The sequence below is a fragment of the Sminthopsis crassicaudata genome, chromosome 1 (genome assembly GCF_048593235.1).
Source record: "Sminthopsis crassicaudata isolate SCR6 chromosome 1, ASM4859323v1, whole genome shotgun sequence".
Lineage (NCBI taxonomy): Eukaryota > Metazoa > Chordata > Mammalia > Dasyuromorphia > Dasyuridae > Sminthopsis > Sminthopsis crassicaudata.
Window position 1 is genome coordinate 737165371 of NC_133617.1, and position 19127 is coordinate 737184497.

Consider the following 19127-nt stretch of genomic DNA (forward strand, 5'->3'; position numbering starts at 1 on the left):
CCTCCCCACAGACATTTTTCCTACAGTAATAGATGAGGACTTGGAAAGCATTATTAAAAGGACCTTGGGATTCATGTTATTTTCCAAATATAAATACATACATTAAATTTCCTAATTCTTAAACTGTTACTTTTTTAATATGGTAGACAAACATGTAATCAATTTGAAATATAAGAAATATATAATAAGAAATTAATAATAATAGCTAACATTTACTAATGATTATTATTATTTTGCTGGGCACTGTGCTGAGCACTTTACATTGATCATTTTCATCTGCTCTAATCATGTTGTTGTTATGATCCCTATTTTATAGATGGGGAAATCAAGGCAAAGAACGGTTACATGGCTTGCCCAGGATCACAGTGCTGAGTGTCTGACTCAGGATTAGAATTCAGGTCTTTATGTCTCCCTGCAGAGCACTCAGTAGCTCCCAGGATAAAGCCTGTAAAAGTTAGCCCTCCTTGTATCAAAGGGAGAAGCATCAGCCCTGGCCGGGCTGTGTTGCTTTTTGCCTGGCTCAGCTAGATATCTCTCTTCATCCAAGGCTCAGGTATTAGCAGGCCCCTGTGGTTTGTGGTGGGGAAAGCTCTTAGCAGCCTTCTGAGGCTTCCAATGAACTTGGAGCACCTTCTGATTGGCCGGGCTTGCCATGGATGAAGAGCAGGATCTCTTTGTCATTGTGAAAGTGGGAGAGTCTCTTTCTATAATTTTGAGGTTTTAAGGACTTAAGAATTGAAGATTAGCTGGATGGCCCATATCCCCTCTGAGAAAAAGAAAATTTTAGAATTTTTTTCTTCTGCCCTTTGGCTGTTTCAACTGCCCTTCCACTTAAGAGCCAGAGTTAACTTCCATATTGCTTGAGAGAGTTGTAGTAGCTTTATTGAGATATTCTCAATCCATAGATCCACTAATTAGCAAGGCAGTTCTAATGTTACAGGCCTGTTTTTGTGAGGCCTTTTTTTATACAAATTTTCTGTTTATTAGGAATTTAAACAACAAATATGGACATTTCCACAAAGAACAAAAAAAAGAAGAAGAATTATATAAGAAACCATAAAAACCAGAAACAAACCATAAATACCCAACCTGGGTTTTTTTAAATGATGTACAATTTAGCACACTAGTGCCAACATTGTCCTGCTTGTCTCTGTCTCCTTTTGAACTTGTTTCTGCTCTTTGTATATTTTTAATATCTAATTGACCTGTTCTTTTCTGCTTTTTTTTTCCACTACTGTTACTACAACCCTCCCTTCCACAGCTTTACAGCTCACAATAAAAATAAATACAAGCGCTCTTATCTAATAAGTATCATAAAACAAAACAAGTTCATCCATTGATCATATCTGGAATTATACATCTCGCTTTGCATCTCTGGCTTATTTTCTCTCTTCCAAATGTGTTTCATCATCATTCTTCTGGAATTGTGATTGCTCATGTTACATGATCGTCTTTGTAGGTGGACTTACCAATGAAGTGTCCTCCTGGCTCTGCTTCCTTGCTTTGGTTCAGATAAGTCTCCTAAGGGCTTAAAAAAAAATTCTTCTCTTTTTCTATATCATTAAAAAAACCACAACTTTTTGTTTTTTACCATTTGTAAATAGTAGGTTGTAGAACTTAATTCCTCAAATATGCTAAAGATTAATATATTACCACATGATAATTTTTAAAATGGAAATTTATAAAGAATATTGTTATTATTATTAAATATTAATGCACATAGTATTCTTGAGCACTTTAAAAGAAAGTGGAAGAAGTAATAAGTTTGCATTTACAAATTTTAATTCACAAGAAGACCTGAGTAATTCTATCGCCTGCTTACCACAAACTACTAAATTTTCCCTTTTTATTCCTTATCAAATATCTGTTTTTCTTGCCTTATTGGTTGTTGATCTGGAGAATTATTGAGAAGTCATTGCAGAATATTGGAACTAAATGTCATTGCCAGTGTTCAAATGCAATAAAATTTGTCACTGAATTTGCAACCTTTAAAGTTCTATAGAGATCCCAGCACTTATTAAAATTATTTTTCCCTTTACTTATGCTCTGTGACATTTAAAAAGATTCATGAGTCATAATTTCTGGGTGATTTAATCATTTTATTAATAATGCCTCCATTTAATAAAAGGATAGTCATTTGGCTATCTCTCAGAACAAAAATGATCATGGAGACAGGCTCATGGCTTACATGCCCATTTGAAGAAGGGTGTTCCTTAGAGTGGCAGTCAACTCTGATTGGTTAACAGTTAATGAGAGAATGCATGTTAACAATGAGGGCCTAGACCTGAACTCTGTTTTTACTTCTTAGGTGACCCACATCTTTGCACAATCTATTCAAAAACTTGATCCCCATCCAAATCAGAGTAGAGCACAATGTCTACCCCACTTAGATGGGGTCTGGATAGAGGAGAAGGTGAGCTCATCCTTCAGAGACAGGTCTTGAGGTGAGGGTAAAAGAAAAAGGGGGAAATCTGAATCTGCTCATATTGAAAATAATTACTTCTTTCCATCCACTGAGCATAAGCAAATAAATCAGCTTTCATCAGTTTTCATTAGTAACCACAAAACAAGCACAATGAAATATTTATTGATATTTTTGATTCATGATAAGTGAAAATTAAGAATAGAATTGACTGTCTTTTATTTTTTACCTCATGGTGTTTTTCCTCAGATTTTGTAACTCACAAGGAAAATATTTAAAACATAGAAATACATTCAAAAATGTTACATTATATATGAACATATGTGCATTCCAAGATGTTTTCTGAGTTATATTAAAATAAAAATTTTACGTTGCACTGTTTTTGTGTATATGTGTGTGAGAGAGAGAGAGAGAGAAGAAAGAAGAGAGAGAGAAAAAGAGAGAGAGAGAGAGAGAAAGAGAGAGAGAGACAGACAGACAGACAGACAGACAGACATAGAGAGACATAGATATCTGTAAAACTAAAGTAATACAGACCATGGGATTCAAAGTGATTCATAACTTGTAAAAGAAAATTCCAAACAGCTTCTAAAAAAGGTAATGATTTGGGGTAGACCAGCCCTTAAAGAACCAAACGTTATTATTCACAGATTGCCATTATATGAAATATAAAATCACATGTATGTCTAGTAAAATGTTGTAAAATCTTAGGATGTTCAAATATGCTATTGTTCTATTATTATTTCTCAGAACTATTTAATTTCCTTTAGTTTCTTCTGCCTAAATTCCTTGTCTTGTTCTTTTAACTTTTTAAAATTTTTACTCTCTCCGTTAGTACAATTTATAAATAACTACTGAATGAGATCCCTGATAAGTGGAAGAACAGTTTGTTGAGGATGAGCAGTAAGTTAAAAAGAAAACAAATGCAGGCCACAGGTGTCAGTTGCTTTTTCTGGGAGTTTGGGGGTGAAAGGGGAAATAAGCCCAGGGAAGGAGAGATGAGGGGTTCAGAGGCGCAGGCTGATCAGGAAACAAGCTCTTGTTGGCGGGGTGGTTGCTGCCCTTCATTCTCAAGTAGAGTCAGGATGACATCTCTACGTTAGTGGGTCTGACTATGTGTTAATTCCCTCCCTTCAACTCTTGATCATTTGGTTTCCTCCAAGCTCCAGTCCAAATCCCACTTTCTATAAAAAACTTTCCCTAACTTCCTTACTATTAGTTCCTTCCCTTTGAGGCAACTCCCAGTTTATCTTCTTGTCCATGTCTTGTTTGTACATAGTGATTTTTGTATTCTCTCCCCCACTAGATTATCCTTAAAGCTTAACATAGTTCCTGGCACTATTGGGTGTTTTTATAAACGTTGACTGGACTCCTCTGGATTTGGAATCGGGGAACGTTTGAATTCTGCCTATGAAATTAATTTTAAAAACCTGAGCAAGTTACTTAACTGAGCCTGCCTATAAAATGGGAGAAAAGCTCTCTCATTAGATACCTGTAAAAATTGAATAGGTGATTTTATAGAAAGGACTTAGCAAATCTGAAGGCCTTACTTAATGCCATTTATTACTACTGCTGACAACTCAACCTTCCTCGCCCAGTACTAAATTAAGTTTTCTTAATCACAGACTGCCTTGATATTACCTTATTGATTGAAGACTGCCTTAGAGGGAAAGTGCCTGTGTGTGTGTGTGTGTGTGTGTGTGTGTGTGTGTGTGTGTGTGTGTGTGTGTGTGGACAGAAAGAGATACATATACATACACAATGAAATTTTTGGTTTTGTATTGTGTGTGTGTATGTATATATGTATGTGTATACACATATTTAAAACCAAAAGTTTGCATTTTACAATGAATTGTGGCAAAAGTAATTAGAACTTATCATCTACATTGAAAATTAAAATGGCCTTAAATTCTCTATTTGTTGACTCATTTTTCAGAAGATTAAAAAAACAACAACACTTAAATGGCCTGAATTTTCTCTCCTTTAGACTTCAGGAAGCCTAAACATATACTTTGCAAATGACAGTTGTGTAGATATTACAATGTTCTCTTTTATCAAAGGTCTCCAGAAGCAAAATGGTTCCTATTCTTTTGTGTTTCTTCAGTAAAAATGAAGCTCTACAAAGGGCTATTCAGTCTATGTCAAGTGTCACCAACCAAACAGGTGATTTTATGTTATTCTGTAGAAATAGCAGTAAAAGAAATGAATATAAACCTTTCTTTTAAATGGTGTAATCATTTTATTTTAGTCCTCGGGTTGTCTTTTAACAGATATTTTTACTTTTAAAGAAATAAGACATGGACTGTTGCTTTTTTTTTTCTTCTCAGCAGATAAAATTCTCTTCTGCTGAAATATAAAATGACACAATGTTTGATTTTTATGATAATTTTAAGAGTTTATCCACATCTTTCTATATATGCAAATTATTGGGGAGTTTTTTTAATTGAGCTAAAATATTTTCCTTTAGAAAAGCAGGTTTCTTAGAATCAGTTTCACCTTGTTTTTAAAATGATAGAGAAATAATTGCTAACAAATGTCCATTGAGTTTGTGGCTCTTTTGAATAGTGAGGTGATTCAGTATAGCTCCAACAGTCTTGTCATGGAGAGAACCATCTGTACCCAGAGAAAGGACTGTGGAAACTGAAGGTGGATCACAACATAGTATTTTTACCTTTTTTGCTGCTGTTGTTAGTTTGTTTGTTTGTTGTTGTTTTTTTTTCTTATTTTTTTTCCTTTTTGATCTGATCTTTCTCGTGCAGCATGATAATTATAGAAATTTGTATAGAAGAATTGCATGTTTAAAAAAATAAAAATCAAAACTGTCCATTAAAAGACGTTAAAGTGAAAATTGGCAATGTCTGAGAAATCAAATCACAAAAAGTAATAGGGTTTATAATTCTACACGATACACCAATAAATAAATAAATAAATAGTCAAAATTATGTTGAAACTAAGTGCCTTGTTTCTCACTCCATAAATTTAGAGTGAGAAGGGATCACAGAGACCATCCATGGAGTCTAGCCCCTAAATTTTCCAGATGAAGCCAAAAGCCCAAGGTCACAGAGGGAGTGAACTACAGAGGCAGGTTTTGCATCCAGATGCTGTCATTCTGGGCCCCTGCTGTCTTCTCTGACCATGCTATTGTCACATATTTCTTTTCATGCTCATAACCCGGGTCTTTGATCATTAATATTGGAAAATGTCTGTGAATGGGGAAAAAAATGATGTTCAGTGACCTTATGGATTGCCAATTAATTTACTTTTCCAGAATAAGGAGATTTTGTTTTCCTTCTAGCACTTTGCTTCCCAAATGCCGCCTAATGCAATTAAGAAATGTATTTGTATTTTCAGTGAAAAAAAATTTTAAACTTCTTATTTAAAATAACATTTTACAAAATTAAAGCAAATTAAAAGATTATTCAATGCATCCATTAATGAAATTATGGTGATTTATGCTACTTTTTATTTCAATACATCCAACCTAAAATCCAGTCCCTTGTGCACAAGCAGGCAGATGTGTGTGCATTCTCTTCCCCCCCCCCCATGTGGCTGCCTTTAAGAACCCACCCTGGGTTTCCAAGGCTCTCTTGTCCTCCTTTTGGGTCACCTATAACACGGCTCCCTGCTCATTATCCCCATGTGTAAAAGGCATTCATCAAGCTCTCAGTCTTGGACCCTCTTTGGGGCCATGGATAAGTCCTTCCCCTATAAGAGCTTTAGGAGGGAACCATCCCCCGAGAGCAGCTGTGAACCTACCAGCTCTTCTCCAGCACTTTGTGTGCCCATCAGGCCCTCCTAGACCAGGTTTTGGGGCTGGAGCTACAGTGAAAGCACAGTGGTTGACTCCGTAGAAATAAGATTGTCTGGAGACGGAGAGGTTGGGGGAGGAGAAATATATATATAGTTGCTATGAGGATCAGATGATTTCATCTGTTGTCAACTACTTTATTAAAGTACTCTCCCTCTTTTTTCTCTTCCCCTCTCCCCTTTCCTGCTTCTTATTTATACAATTAACAGTATTTCTTTTATTTACTTGTGTCCCTTTCTATACTTCCGTTTGTTTCTTCTGTACACATATTTTTAAATTTAGTGATGTTTTGTTTTTGGCATTCTCATCAATCACTACCCACTAATTCAGCCTCTCTTCTCCCTTCTCCCAGCAAATAGATGTTCTCCCTGGTTACATGCTAAAGCAAAACAAATCTACTCATTAGTCATGTCTGAAGGTGCATCATTCTCTAGCCCAAATCATCGGCACGCAGGCTCCCCCTTAGAAGTCTCCTTCAGTCATTGCGAGTCATTTTGGCCAGACAGTCACATGCTTTCAGAGTTGTTTTCCTTTATGTTGTTGTAGGGACTGTATCCCTTGTTCTGCTCATGTCATTCCCAGAAGTTCACCCAAGTTTTTCCTGTTTCTTAGAATCTGCCATTAAAAGGAGGAGAATATGGCTACCTTGAGGGAGCGTGATGTGACCCAGGCTGCAAAAGCCACTTGCACCCTGCTGAGACTGGAACAGCCCCAAGTGACCCTCCACTTCAGCAGAAGGGGCCTAAGTTTTCCCCTTTAAGCCTAAGCTTAAAGAACCTGCTTCTCTGCTCGTGGCTTCCCTCGCAGTCCAGAGCACTAGCTGATGTAGAGACTTGAACATCCCATGTGTATTTAAGATTTCATACTATGGGCACTTGCCATATCTTTGTGATAGGGTGTCAGTGGTAATGCTTTAGAATCCAGCATTATATAGGAATTGTTTTTTTTTGTTCATATTGCTGAAAGAAGAGCTTTCAGATTTGAGAAATCTAAAGGTAAAGTCATCAAAGAAAAAGAAGTCAGCCCTTCAGAAGTAGGGCATCATTTTGCACCCCCCAAGTCCATTCTTATCCTGAGGAGAGCATTAACAAATAGTGGTTGTGTTTGTATACCTAGAAAGGAGCAAAGTAAAGAGGTAATCGGAACTGATGAGTTCTGTTCTCTTGGGTAGTTACCACTATTTATTCACATTCTCCCTGCACATGCCATTGTGAGGAAAAAATAGTCAATCAAAGATGAAGATATAAAATAGAACTGAAAATTGAATTGAAAAGTAATTTTACTTTCAAATGTTGTGCAAATGTAGATGTTAAATGTGAAATGAATACAGTTAATGACCATAGCTGAGAGAGTTATGCACCTGCTGATCACTAGAATATTATTATAAATGAGGTTGATTTTCTTGTTGACTACCTCATTTTTTCTCAACATGGTCTCATTACTTTTTCTATCATATGTCTGACCCTTATATATGGATGCTCAAGTACAAAAATAAAAATATATTAACTCTTAAATGGCTTTAGAAATGTCTTTTTGTGTACAACAGAAATGATGCAATTGCTGGTTTTCTAAGTATATGAGATCGTGGTGGGGAGGTATTTAGAAAGTAAAACAAGATCCAGAATTGTTTTGTTAATGAAGAGAGAATCACAATCGTCATTCTCACACCAAGAATGCTCTTGGGTCTTCATACGTGCTAGTTTCTATAAAGAACTAACTTTAAAACCCTCCAAAGCTATTCTGAATTTTAAATGAACAGCTCAGCTGTCTTTGAGAATGATTTTTCTAGCATTCTTTTTTTTATATAATTTAGTTTTTTTATTATTAAAGCTTTTTATTTTTCAAAACATATACGTGGATAATTCTTCAACATTAATCTTTACAAAACCTTGTGTTCCAATTTTCCCACTTCTCCCACTCCCTCCCCTAGGTGGCAAGTAGTGCAGTATTTGTTAAACATGTTAGAAGTATATGTTAAATCCAATACACACACACACATACATACATACATATTTATACAATTATCTTGCTGCACAAGAAAAATTGAATCAGACTGGAAAAAATGAGAGAAAATAAGATGCAGGCAAACAACAAGAAGAGTGAAAATGCTATATTATCATCCACACTCTCATCGTCACAGATCATTGGAACTGGGCTGAATCGTCTCATTTTTGAAGCGAACCACGTCCCTCAAAATTAGTCATTATATAATCTTCTTGTTGCCATATACAATGATCTCCTGGTTCTTCTCACTTCACTCAGCATCAGTTCATGTGTCTCCAGCCTTTCTGAAATCATCCTATTGGTTGTTTCTTACAGAACAATAATATTCCATAACATTCATATACCATCACTTACTCATTCTCCAACTAACAGGCATCCACTCAGTTTCCAGTTTCTTATCACTCCAAAAAGGGCTGCCACTAAGAGTTTTGCACACATGGGTCCCTTTCCCTCCTTTAAGGCGTCATTGGGATCTAAGCCCGGTAGAAACACTGCTGGGTCAAAGGATATAGCACTTCCTATTTCTTGACTACTTTAGTGACTTAAAATTTCATAGACTTTATTTCCTTCACTGGTGTAGATTGCAGCTCCTCTGTGACCACTAACAAGAGGTCTTTGATAGCTACTGTGGCAAAAATTCCTCACTTGAGACTGATCCTCAACTATAGATTTTCAGTTCATTGCTGGATTCAGAATTTTTTGTGACGCCTTTATATCTAGAGAAATAAAGCATTTTGTCATGTTGAAATACAAAGATTTATGATTTCTTTATTCAGAAAAAGAATAATCTCTCACAACCATGTGTGGGATCCACTACTATTACTGTCCTTTACCATATATGTCACAGCTTAAAGATATTTCCACAGGCTAGATATTTATATTAATGTGCAAATTTGGAACAATTTCCACGAGCACCATACCCCCCTATAAGTCAGCATTTTGACCTCTTGGTTCTCAGATTCCATTACTCTCTGCCCCATCCTGTGTTAGCCACACATAGGGCTCTGACCATCATCTGCAAACCTTTTCAATTTTATTGTCCAAAACTCTTAGTTTTCTCTCTAAGGCTATACACCCATTAAATCTTATTATCAGCCACTTTCTCTTGCCCATCCATTTTCTCCATCTCTCATTCTGCCCTCCTTTCCCTCAGCCTGCATTGCATGGGATGGTGAAGGGAACTCTGAACTTGGTGTTAGGAATTCAAAATCTATTAGATACGCAGTAATTTTGCAACCTTGGACACTAAAATCTCTAAATTTCCTTATCTGTGTGATGGGGCTTAACTTTCTGCTTAAGGGGTTGTTAGAGGTTCAAGTGAGATAATTTGTGGAGAGTATTTTGCAAACCTTATGGAAGGATATAAATATCAGCTACTGTTGTTACTCTGGAATCCCGAGCCCTGAGGGTCCTATTGACCTGACTTGGTACTACCAGAATCCTATTTTTCTATTAAACAGTCAAAAAGAAAGTCATTGGGTTCACTATTAGGTATACGTGATCCAACACCATTCGTGCTTTCATTGTTGCCCAGAGGTCCTTTGGTTTTTCCTAGATTGAGTCTGCCAGAGTTTCCATCCCCTTTGTCCTCTTCCCTTATATTTCCCTCATCACTTTCTCCTTCCTCACTCTCTGTTGAATCTGACCTATTTTATTGAGGAAACAGAGGAGACTGAATTGAATCTCCTGATCCCATCAGTTATTAGACAGTCAATAAGTATAAACCAGTTTATGTGCCAGGTACTGAAAGTGTAAAGAATGAAAATTGCTACTTGTCAGGATCTTCATTTCTAATGGTGGAATCAACACATAGACATAAAAATACATAGAGTATAAATACAGATATAGACTGAACAATGGAGGTAGGGCCCTAGCAGGAGAGGAAGCAGGAAAGCTGCACTATCTCCTAAAGGAAGAGAGGTGGAGGTAGGAGTACATTGTGAGTGTGCAAAGACCCTTGGACCACATTTGGCTAAATAGGAAGCATTCAGAAGGGAAAATTTCTGTCCATGGAGGCCAGAAAAGATAGTTAGGCACCAGATTGTATAATGGAGAGCTTACATTTATTTTTCTTCCCTTTGAAATTAGTTACTTAACCTTTCTGGGCCTCAGTTCATGTGTAAAATTAAGGAGCTGGAATAAGAGGCTAAGTTCTACTTCTGTGATCTTATATGAAATACATACATCACTAATTATTATGCAAACTGACCAACACGAAATGAGGCGTGCATCTGCTTGGATAATGCTTCTCCTCTTTGTACTTGATCTATCCATTCAAAGATCTTTTTATTAGGCATTCTTACCTGATCCTTCAGAGCTGACTTAGTAGCACTATTTAACTTGATGGTACTGTATTAATGTTGTATTTTTATATTACTAACCTGTTTTAATGATCCTTACCTGTGACCCTAATTAATCTCTTAGTAGATTCTAGTAAGCTCTTTGGGGGCACTCCTGCCAAACTCCTGTTTGCATTTCTTCCAGTGACTTGCACAGTGCATTGCTCATAGCAAACACTTCTTGGGATGGGAGATGATGGGAGAGTTTAGGGAGAAGAAGCTCACTGAGTGGTTGAGTGTGGTTATGGGACTGTGAGGGTCAGCTTGGGGAAGCTAGTGCTTGAGCTGGTCCTTGAAGAACTGGTCAAGTTTCAGAAAGAAGGCCTGTCTAAGCTTTGGGAATGGTATGAAGAAACACAGAGAGCTAAGAAAATTCCTAAGTTCAGGAACTGACAAGCAGATCAATATTTAGTCTAAAATACCTGAAAGAGAAAACCTCAAAATAATATGAGCTAATATGTGACCAGTAATTTGTGACCAGATGGTGGAAGGACTATCTTAAAAGCCAGGCTAAGGAATTGGGGTTTTCTGAATGGGAGCAGGAAAGTTCTGTGCTCAGCACTGCTCTCAAAGGATTCACCCACAACAGAGAGGAGTCTTGGAGACCCAGATTCAAGTTCCACATAGTGGCTCTGAGGTGCTTGAAACATTTACCATCTTCTCAATTCCCCGTGCACATCTCTGAGACTTAAGTTGCCCGGAGGGACAGATGTGCATTGAGAGGAGGAGGTCTTTGTCGTTTCCCACACTGATAAAAGCAGAGATCTGTTTGACTTTGTTTTCCCCAGTCTTCCCTTTTTATCCTTTCTTCATCTCTCCCTTACCCTGGTATTCTTATTCACCCCAGTCTCCACTAACAACTGTTTTCAGGGATAAAATTGATGCACTTTATATGCGTTTGTCAGTGGAGTTTTGTAAGCCTGCCCTTTGCAAGATGAAAGCATTAAAGAATGCCAGATGTCATCAAGCAGGTGTAGGAGAGGGCACCAGGTCCTGAATTCATGCCAGCTGCTCCTTCTACCAACAGCTGGACTCGGCCTACATTTAGAAATGAACATCTCCCCAGTCACAAGGAGAGAGAATAGGGTCTTCTAAAAATAGGGAAATGGAAAGGGATCTAGACATTGCTGGATGATGAGCAGGATACTCTGTACTATAGGAAAAAGGAAAGCCTCATTAACTTTAAAAATATATATTTACAATATTATAAAAACAATGAAAGGAAGATCATTTAATGAACTGTTGCTAATTGGAGAAAATTACTAGTGTAGTAGAACTAGCATGGCTAATAATAGGAGATGAATTAATCATTGCTTCCAGATTAAAGAAGCAACAGCAGCCTAAGGAAGCATTATTTCTCCAGGATAGCCCCATGAGTCAAGGTAGGAAGATTTCCAGTCTTTGGGGGTATCACAGGATGTAGGCCCCGATATTCTTGAAGCAAACTGAATCTCTGCATTCTTAGTTGTTGTGAATTGAGTTCATATGAAGTCTTGAAAAATGAACATGCTAAGTGACCTTAGAACTGCATCTTTTGGAAATTGAGTGGATGCCCATCAATTGGAGAATGGCTGAATAAATTGTGAATATTGATGAATATTATGTATTCATAATACATATGAATATTATGGAATATTATTGCTCTGTAAGAAATGACCAGCAGGATGGTTTCAGAAAGGCCTGGAGAGACTGACATGAACTGATGCTGAGTAAAGTGAGCAGGACCAGGAAATCGTTGTATACTTCAACAACAATACTATATGATGATCAATTCTGATGGATGTGGCCCTCTTCAACAATGAGAGGAACCAAATCAGTTCCAATAGAGCAGTAATGAACTGAACCAGCTACACCCAGCAAAAGAACTCTGGGAGATGACTATGAACCACTACTTAGAATTCCCAATCCCTCTATTTTTGTCCGTCTGCATTTTGGATTTCCTCCACAGGCTAATTGTACACTATTTCAAAGTCTGATTCTTTTTTTTGTACAGCAAAATAACTGTATGGACAAGTATACATATATTGTATTTAATTTCTGTTCTAACATATTTAACATGTATTAGTCAATCTGCCATCTGGGGGGGAAGGAGGGAAAAAGTTGGAACAAAAGGATTTGCAACTGTCAATGCTGAAAAATTACCTATGCATATAGCTTGTAAATAAAAAGCTATAATAATAATAAAAAAAAAAGAACTGCATCCTTTCTGGCAAGTTTGAATTTAATACAGAAATTTCAATACTACTCATATGAAAAGGTAATCCTTAAGTTCCACATCAGTTTCCTAACCTTCCTATAAAGGGACACCATGAATTATACCATATTTTGTGACGTTTGTAATGAGTTTTCCAAAGTTGGTAGTAGATAAATCTTTCTTGTTCTTCTCCCTTTATTTTTTTTTTTCAGGATAACTGATTTAGGCAACATTAAACGAAGATTGTATTTATCAACGGTCCATAAGGAGCTTTCTGCAACCCCTCTCCATGCAAAAATTCCACTTTTTATGATCAAGCGCAAAATTGTAGGTACCTTTTAATTATTATGTAATTGAAAATGAACATTAATATCTAGTGCTAGAAGTTCTTAAATGGAAAAGATAACAGCTTAAAGGAATAAGGCCTTATAAATTGCTCTGATGCTCTTATGTAGAGAAATTTTGTTCAGTGATTTCTAATAATTATATGTATTATATTTAGGAGTGAATTTGATAGTCTCAAGTTTATAGGTAGGTTTATAGGTTAGTGTAGTTTGTTTTTTTGAAAAAATTCCACTTTTTATGATCAAGCACAAAATTGTAGGTACCTTTCAATTATTATGTAATTGAAAATGAACATTAATATCTAGTGCTAGAAGTTCTTAAATGGAAAAGATAACAGCTTAAAGGAATAAGGCCTTATAAATTGCTCTGATGCTCTTATGTAGAAAAATTTTATTTAGTGATTTCTAATAATTATATGTATTATATTTAGGAGTGAATTTGATAGTTTCTTAAGTTTATAGGTTGGTATAGTTTGTTAATTAATATTCTGCCAATGTAGAAATTTGTAAACATTGTTCTTCATCTAAATTCAGCGGAGTATGTACCACATTATCTAATGAGATCAGTTGTTCTATTTGTACTCATTAATATCTATCCTGTGCCCATATGTCCATTACATAAAGTCTATAAATAATACTTATGTTACTAAAACATCCAGGAGGATTCGGGCAGATCTCTAGTTGGCTGCAGTAAACCTCGCTGTTCATCCAAAAGCTATTTTGACAATAATCATATGGATTCCCTTTGCTCCCCCTTTCAGCCTTGCTCAGCATGGAGTAGATTTTGAGGAAATGCTTATTGAAGTAGAACTAAGAGAATATTCTGAAGGCTTCCACTATAAGTCAAAAGTTTGAGATAAGCACTCTACCTGTTATCTCTGAGGCTAATACAGGACGAGGAAATACTGAAGCAGCAAGTCTCCGAATAAATCTAGACTTTAACTTCATTACAGTATGGTGGTTTGTCTCACGACCCATCAAATGCCAAAATTGTTGGCCATGTATCTCCTAGTTTATCATAATTTCTTATTTTGGATTTTATTCCACAATTAATATTTGTGGCAAATCATTCAGTCTTTAGTAAGAGGCTTCCTCTACTGGCTTCTCTGTATTGTTCACTTTCATTGTTTTTTTTTAAGTATAGTGCCATATTTTGTTTGCCCATTCCCCAGTCGTCTTCTTTTTAGTTCTTTGCTATTGCAAAAGAGCTACTGTAAATATGTTTGTGTATATAAATCTTTTCTGCCTGTCTTTGACCTCTTTGGGGTAAATTCCTACTCATGGAATTTTTGGGTCAAGCAGTTATGGGCATTTTAGGCCTTTTGTGGTATAATTCTTGGCACTTTTCAGAATAGTTGGGCCGGCATAAAGCTCCAATCACAGGGGATCCTTATAATTTCATTGGTACAGGAACTTGTACCCATGCAGATTGGCATCTGCTCAATAATCTATATCTTTAGATAGCTACCTAAGGCCCCGGGAGGTTAAATAACTTGTCTAGAGTCCCCCAGAGTGGCAGAGGCAGAACTCAAACGTACCGGATCTGTGTGACTCATAGGCAGATTCTGTGTCCACTAAGATGTATTGCCTTGCCTCATCTTCCTTCAAACCCATTAATAGAAATGTTCCAGCCTTGGCCTCCTCTCTCTTTACTTGTCCTCTTACAATCTCATTTGTTTCCGGAATTTAAATTTCCATTCTATTCAAGCAATTTTCTTTCTCTCTAGTCCTGATCTTCCTTCTGGGTTCCATGCTTCCACATTTACTTGCCTGTGTGTATCTTTAGTTAATTTAGTTAACTACATTTTATAATGGCAATTCAAACCACACATGCTTTTTAAAAAAAAAATAAAAAACTTTTATTATTATTTTTTAAACTTTTAGCTTCTTCTGATTCCATAATCTTCTGTTCTTAGGGAGGTAGAACCTCTTACCTTCTTAAGCCCTCATCTTGTTCTCCATGAGGATAGTTTATAAACTGGCGGCCTTCCTCAAGGGCCTTTTATTTCTCTGTCCCCATCAAGACTGCACTCGGGCTATTGTTCACTTCCTGCTCTCCAGACAGAGAACATGAAGTTTAGACCTGAAAGACAGTTTCTTCATTATCTTTTGAATGTTCTATATTTTTAATCCTTTGTAGACTCTGATATTTCATGTCACCATCATATGGTATCATTAGAATCACTATTCCTGTTAAAAAGAGATATTGTGGGCTGTCTAAGAATCCCAAATTATTGTATCATTTTCCAAGTGTTATGTCTTCGTCCTGTCTTATGCTGTGCTTAGTTCATTGTCTTTGTAAGGTCAGTGCTTGCCCAAGGTAATCTGGAAAATAGTTTTTCTTAATCCATTTTAAAATTTTTATTAATTATTTTATTAATATTAATAAAATTAATGATAAATATAATAATATTAATATTATTTTTATTAAGAGGATTTCTTTCAAATGGTCATTATGTTTCATGGAGAGGGCCATATCATTTTCTGGGGCTTCATTAAGTCAAGATAGTTTCATCTGAAAACAGGAACATCTGAAAGGAAGACTATCCCTTCCCTAGGGAATTTCACTCTTAGATCAGTGCTTCTCGAAGTGTGGTTTAGAGAATCCTGGGGTTCTCTGAAACCCTTTCAGAGGGTCTACAGATTCATTTCCAATGTGGTAAAAATCTATAAATTTGAACCATATAAACAAACTCTGGACAGAGCCTCAGGAATTTTTAATCAGATACTGACAACGAAAACTTTGAGAGCCACTGGCATAGATGACCATCTTTGGGAATTTCTCATGACGTAGGTGACCATCTTTCCCTTAAGATAGAGTTTGTGGCATTATTTGTGATATTAGAGGAGTTTCCCCTCTTCAGCACATCTCATCTTAATTATGGAATTCCCTTTTGGAACTCTGGTCTCTCATGAGTCTGGCTGCACAAAAGCATCTACTTGTACTTAGGGCAGCTGTGTGAGACTGTGGACAGAACTCGGCCTGAAATCTGGAGGGCTTGACTGCAGATCTGACCTCAGACACTTACTGGCCGTACAACCCTAGGCAAGATGTTTGATGCTCTTTGCCTCAGTTTCCCCATCTGTAAAATGATGGAGAAGGAGATGGCAGACCACTCCAGTATCTCTGCCAGGAAAACCTCAAAGGGGGCACGAAGAGTTGGACACTCTCAGGATCAGTTCCACTCTTCCCTGCACTGCGTCCCACGGCGTAGTCTCCATGGCCAGGGCATTCCATCCCCAGAGTGGCCCTTGTATCCTGCTGTTCTCCCTAGGCCTCTGCCTTTCTCCTTCCTCTGATCCATGCTGCCCCCCAGCTGCCCCAGCAGTAGTCCTAAAATACAAGTCTGACCTTGCTTGGAGGTTCATCTCTAGTTGGGAAGAACAGCCAAATCAGTAAAAGCAGCAGCTCCTGCCTCACAGCATGTGGTAAGGAACAGGATGCAACAGTTGGAGAGCGTCAGACAGATGCACCTGTTGGCAGTGGTGTGGCTGTCCTGCCCAGAGGCCCGAGGCCTGCGCTCCGGCTGCCCTTTCCAGCTCATTCCACAGTGCTCCTCTCGGCAGACTCTATGGGTCAGCCAGGACTGACTCACCATGAAGCACTGTTTCCTTCCCAAAGCTTTGCCTTTGCCTGGGCCATAGCTCATGCACTCTGCCCTCCTCAGCCTTTGGGACTTCCCAGCTTCCTTCAGCGCTCAGCTCAGGCATTACCTCCTACACCTGATTCCACTAGTGACTAATACCTTCTGCCCCTTTATATAGGTACATGTTGTTTTCTCTATGAGCTCTTTGGAACAAAGTCTCTTTTGTTTCTGTTTTTATTTCTTAGGACCTACACAATACCTGCCACATGGTAAATGCTTCATAAATGCTTATTGTCTGAGTGGGAAAAATCTACACAATATAGAGGTATACATTAATATTAATAATTCTGATCATTTGTCAAGCCATTGGCCACTTTTTAAAGCTCGGGACTTTTTACCAATATCTTTTAATCCATCTCCTCTACCTGCCTTTGCATCAAGCTTGGTAGACTAGCAGTCTATGAAAGGCAGTAGTGGTCAAGAGAGCGGGTCTCTGGATCAGAATGACCTGGCTCTAGTTCCACTTCTTCCACATGCAGACTGCATGATTCTGGACGACTTATTTAACCTTTCAAAACTCTCAGGAAATCCTCAAAGACTCTACATTGGAGAGTAGGTCCTGGCAGGGAAATTTGTCACGCCAAGTTTCCTACCCAGCTGAAAATCACACGTTCAGAAGAAAACAAATTAAAAATTTATATGACATATGAATGAGTATGTTGTATTCCCCCAGTAGAATTTGATCTCCTTCAGGGTAAGAAGTTTTTTTTTTTTTTTTCCTAAGACATTTATGATCGGATTTGTACATTTATAAATATCTCCTCCAATAGAATGTAAGCTGCTTGAATACAAGGACTATTTCATTCTTGTTTTAACACAGTTCCTGAAATATAATAGGAGTTTAATAAATATTTGTTAACTGACTGCTTGATTACTCAGGTAATGGATCCAGTGCCCCAAACCCAAGTCATTTAACCCAAGTTAAATGAATAACTTTACAAACCCAGGTCATGTTAAAGAAACTGATGAGGGAGGAAGAGGATAGCCAGACGGTGAATTTGTCAGGAGCCACTAGAGTTACTGGGCAGAGAGAGCAGGCATTGAGACCTGAATTTAGGAGAATCATTGTTAACTGAGCAAAGGAGAGCAGAGAGATTCAAGACAAAGGAGTTTACGAGGAGGCTACTGCAGTCTGCTGAGCGCAGAGATGGACCTGGGCTGGGAGGGTGGCTGTGGGAGTGGGGAGGAGGGGACAAAGAAAGGCAAGAAAGGTTTTGGAGATGGAAACAAAAAGGTTTAGCTGTGGATAAGGGCAGAGTATGAAGACTCGAGAATATCCCTCTAAGGAGGCAAATCTGGGTGACTCCAAAGGAGCGGTGTTTCAGATGTCTATGTGACATCTCCTTGAAACTATCCTATGAGTAGTTGGTATTTCAGGAACGGATCTCTGAGAGAGTACGATTAGATGTCTGTACATATCTCTCTATATAATTGGAAATCATCTGCAATAGAGGTAATAATTGAACCCATGGTTGCTGCTGAGGTCATCAAGAGAGTTGAGTGGAGAGAAAGAGAGAACAGGGCCAGAGTAGAGCCTGGGAGTACACTCCCTGTTATTGAGCATGCCGTGAAAGATTGTTGGCCATGTGTCTCCTAGTTTATTGTTATTTGTCAGATACCTTAGAACTTGAACCCAATTTTTCTAAATTTAGGACCCATAGTTTCCCACTTCACCACATTAATCAGATAATTAAGAATTGACTTACATTTTCAATAGAGCAACATTCTCAACTTATATACATAATGTTTACAGATAGAAATATTGCAGTTTTGCTTTGTAGAATGACGGTGGTTATAAACTGTGATAAATTAGCACATTAATATAATTTGTGCCTTTATGTCATCAGTTGAAAGTCCTAGTTTCATTAAAAATGTATTGTCATACAGTGCTTAAAAATCTGTAAATTCCGAATATTACTTCTGTCCAGACACTGAATCTTTGTGTGCTCCCAAGCCCCTGGGAATGCTTAACATTATAAGTGATCATTTTCTTTTTTTTTTCTTAACACAACCAGGCCATTTGGAGACTTTGCTTAAGGAGCTATTTTTGTGATTGTTAAAAGAACATTTAGCTTCAAGAGACTTACCAGCTGGCTAGTACCAGACACTAGGGTGCAGCTAATTATCTGATTATGAATAGTCATTTTTGACAAGAATTTGAAGCCTGACTCTACTTCAGTACTTGTGTTTTCAGATATTTACAAATAAATAAGTTTACAAATTGGGACCTTTGCAGGAACATTTAATTTCATTTTCAATAAGCATACCTATAAATAGCTTCCCAGTAGCACCATGTCTTTCCATCCAGTCTTATTTCCTGAAATTTGTTGGGATTAAGCATAGCATGACTATTTTATAGGGGGGACTTA

At 37.4% G+C, this 19127-nt stretch overlaps 1 protein-coding gene across 2 annotated transcripts in view; it reads left to right on the forward strand.

The window, feature by feature from the left end:
• CFAP20DC (CFAP20 domain containing) overlaps nt 1–19127 on the forward strand; it is a 195500-nt gene that overhangs the window by 46903 nt on the left and 129470 nt on the right. For both annotated transcript variants that reach the window (XM_074284241.1, XM_074284242.1), the window contains exon 5: nt 12980–13094. In XM_074284241.1, coding sequence (XP_074140342.1) covers nt 12980–13094 — 115 coding nt within the window. The remainder of the gene's footprint in view (nt 1–12979; nt 13095–19127) is intronic.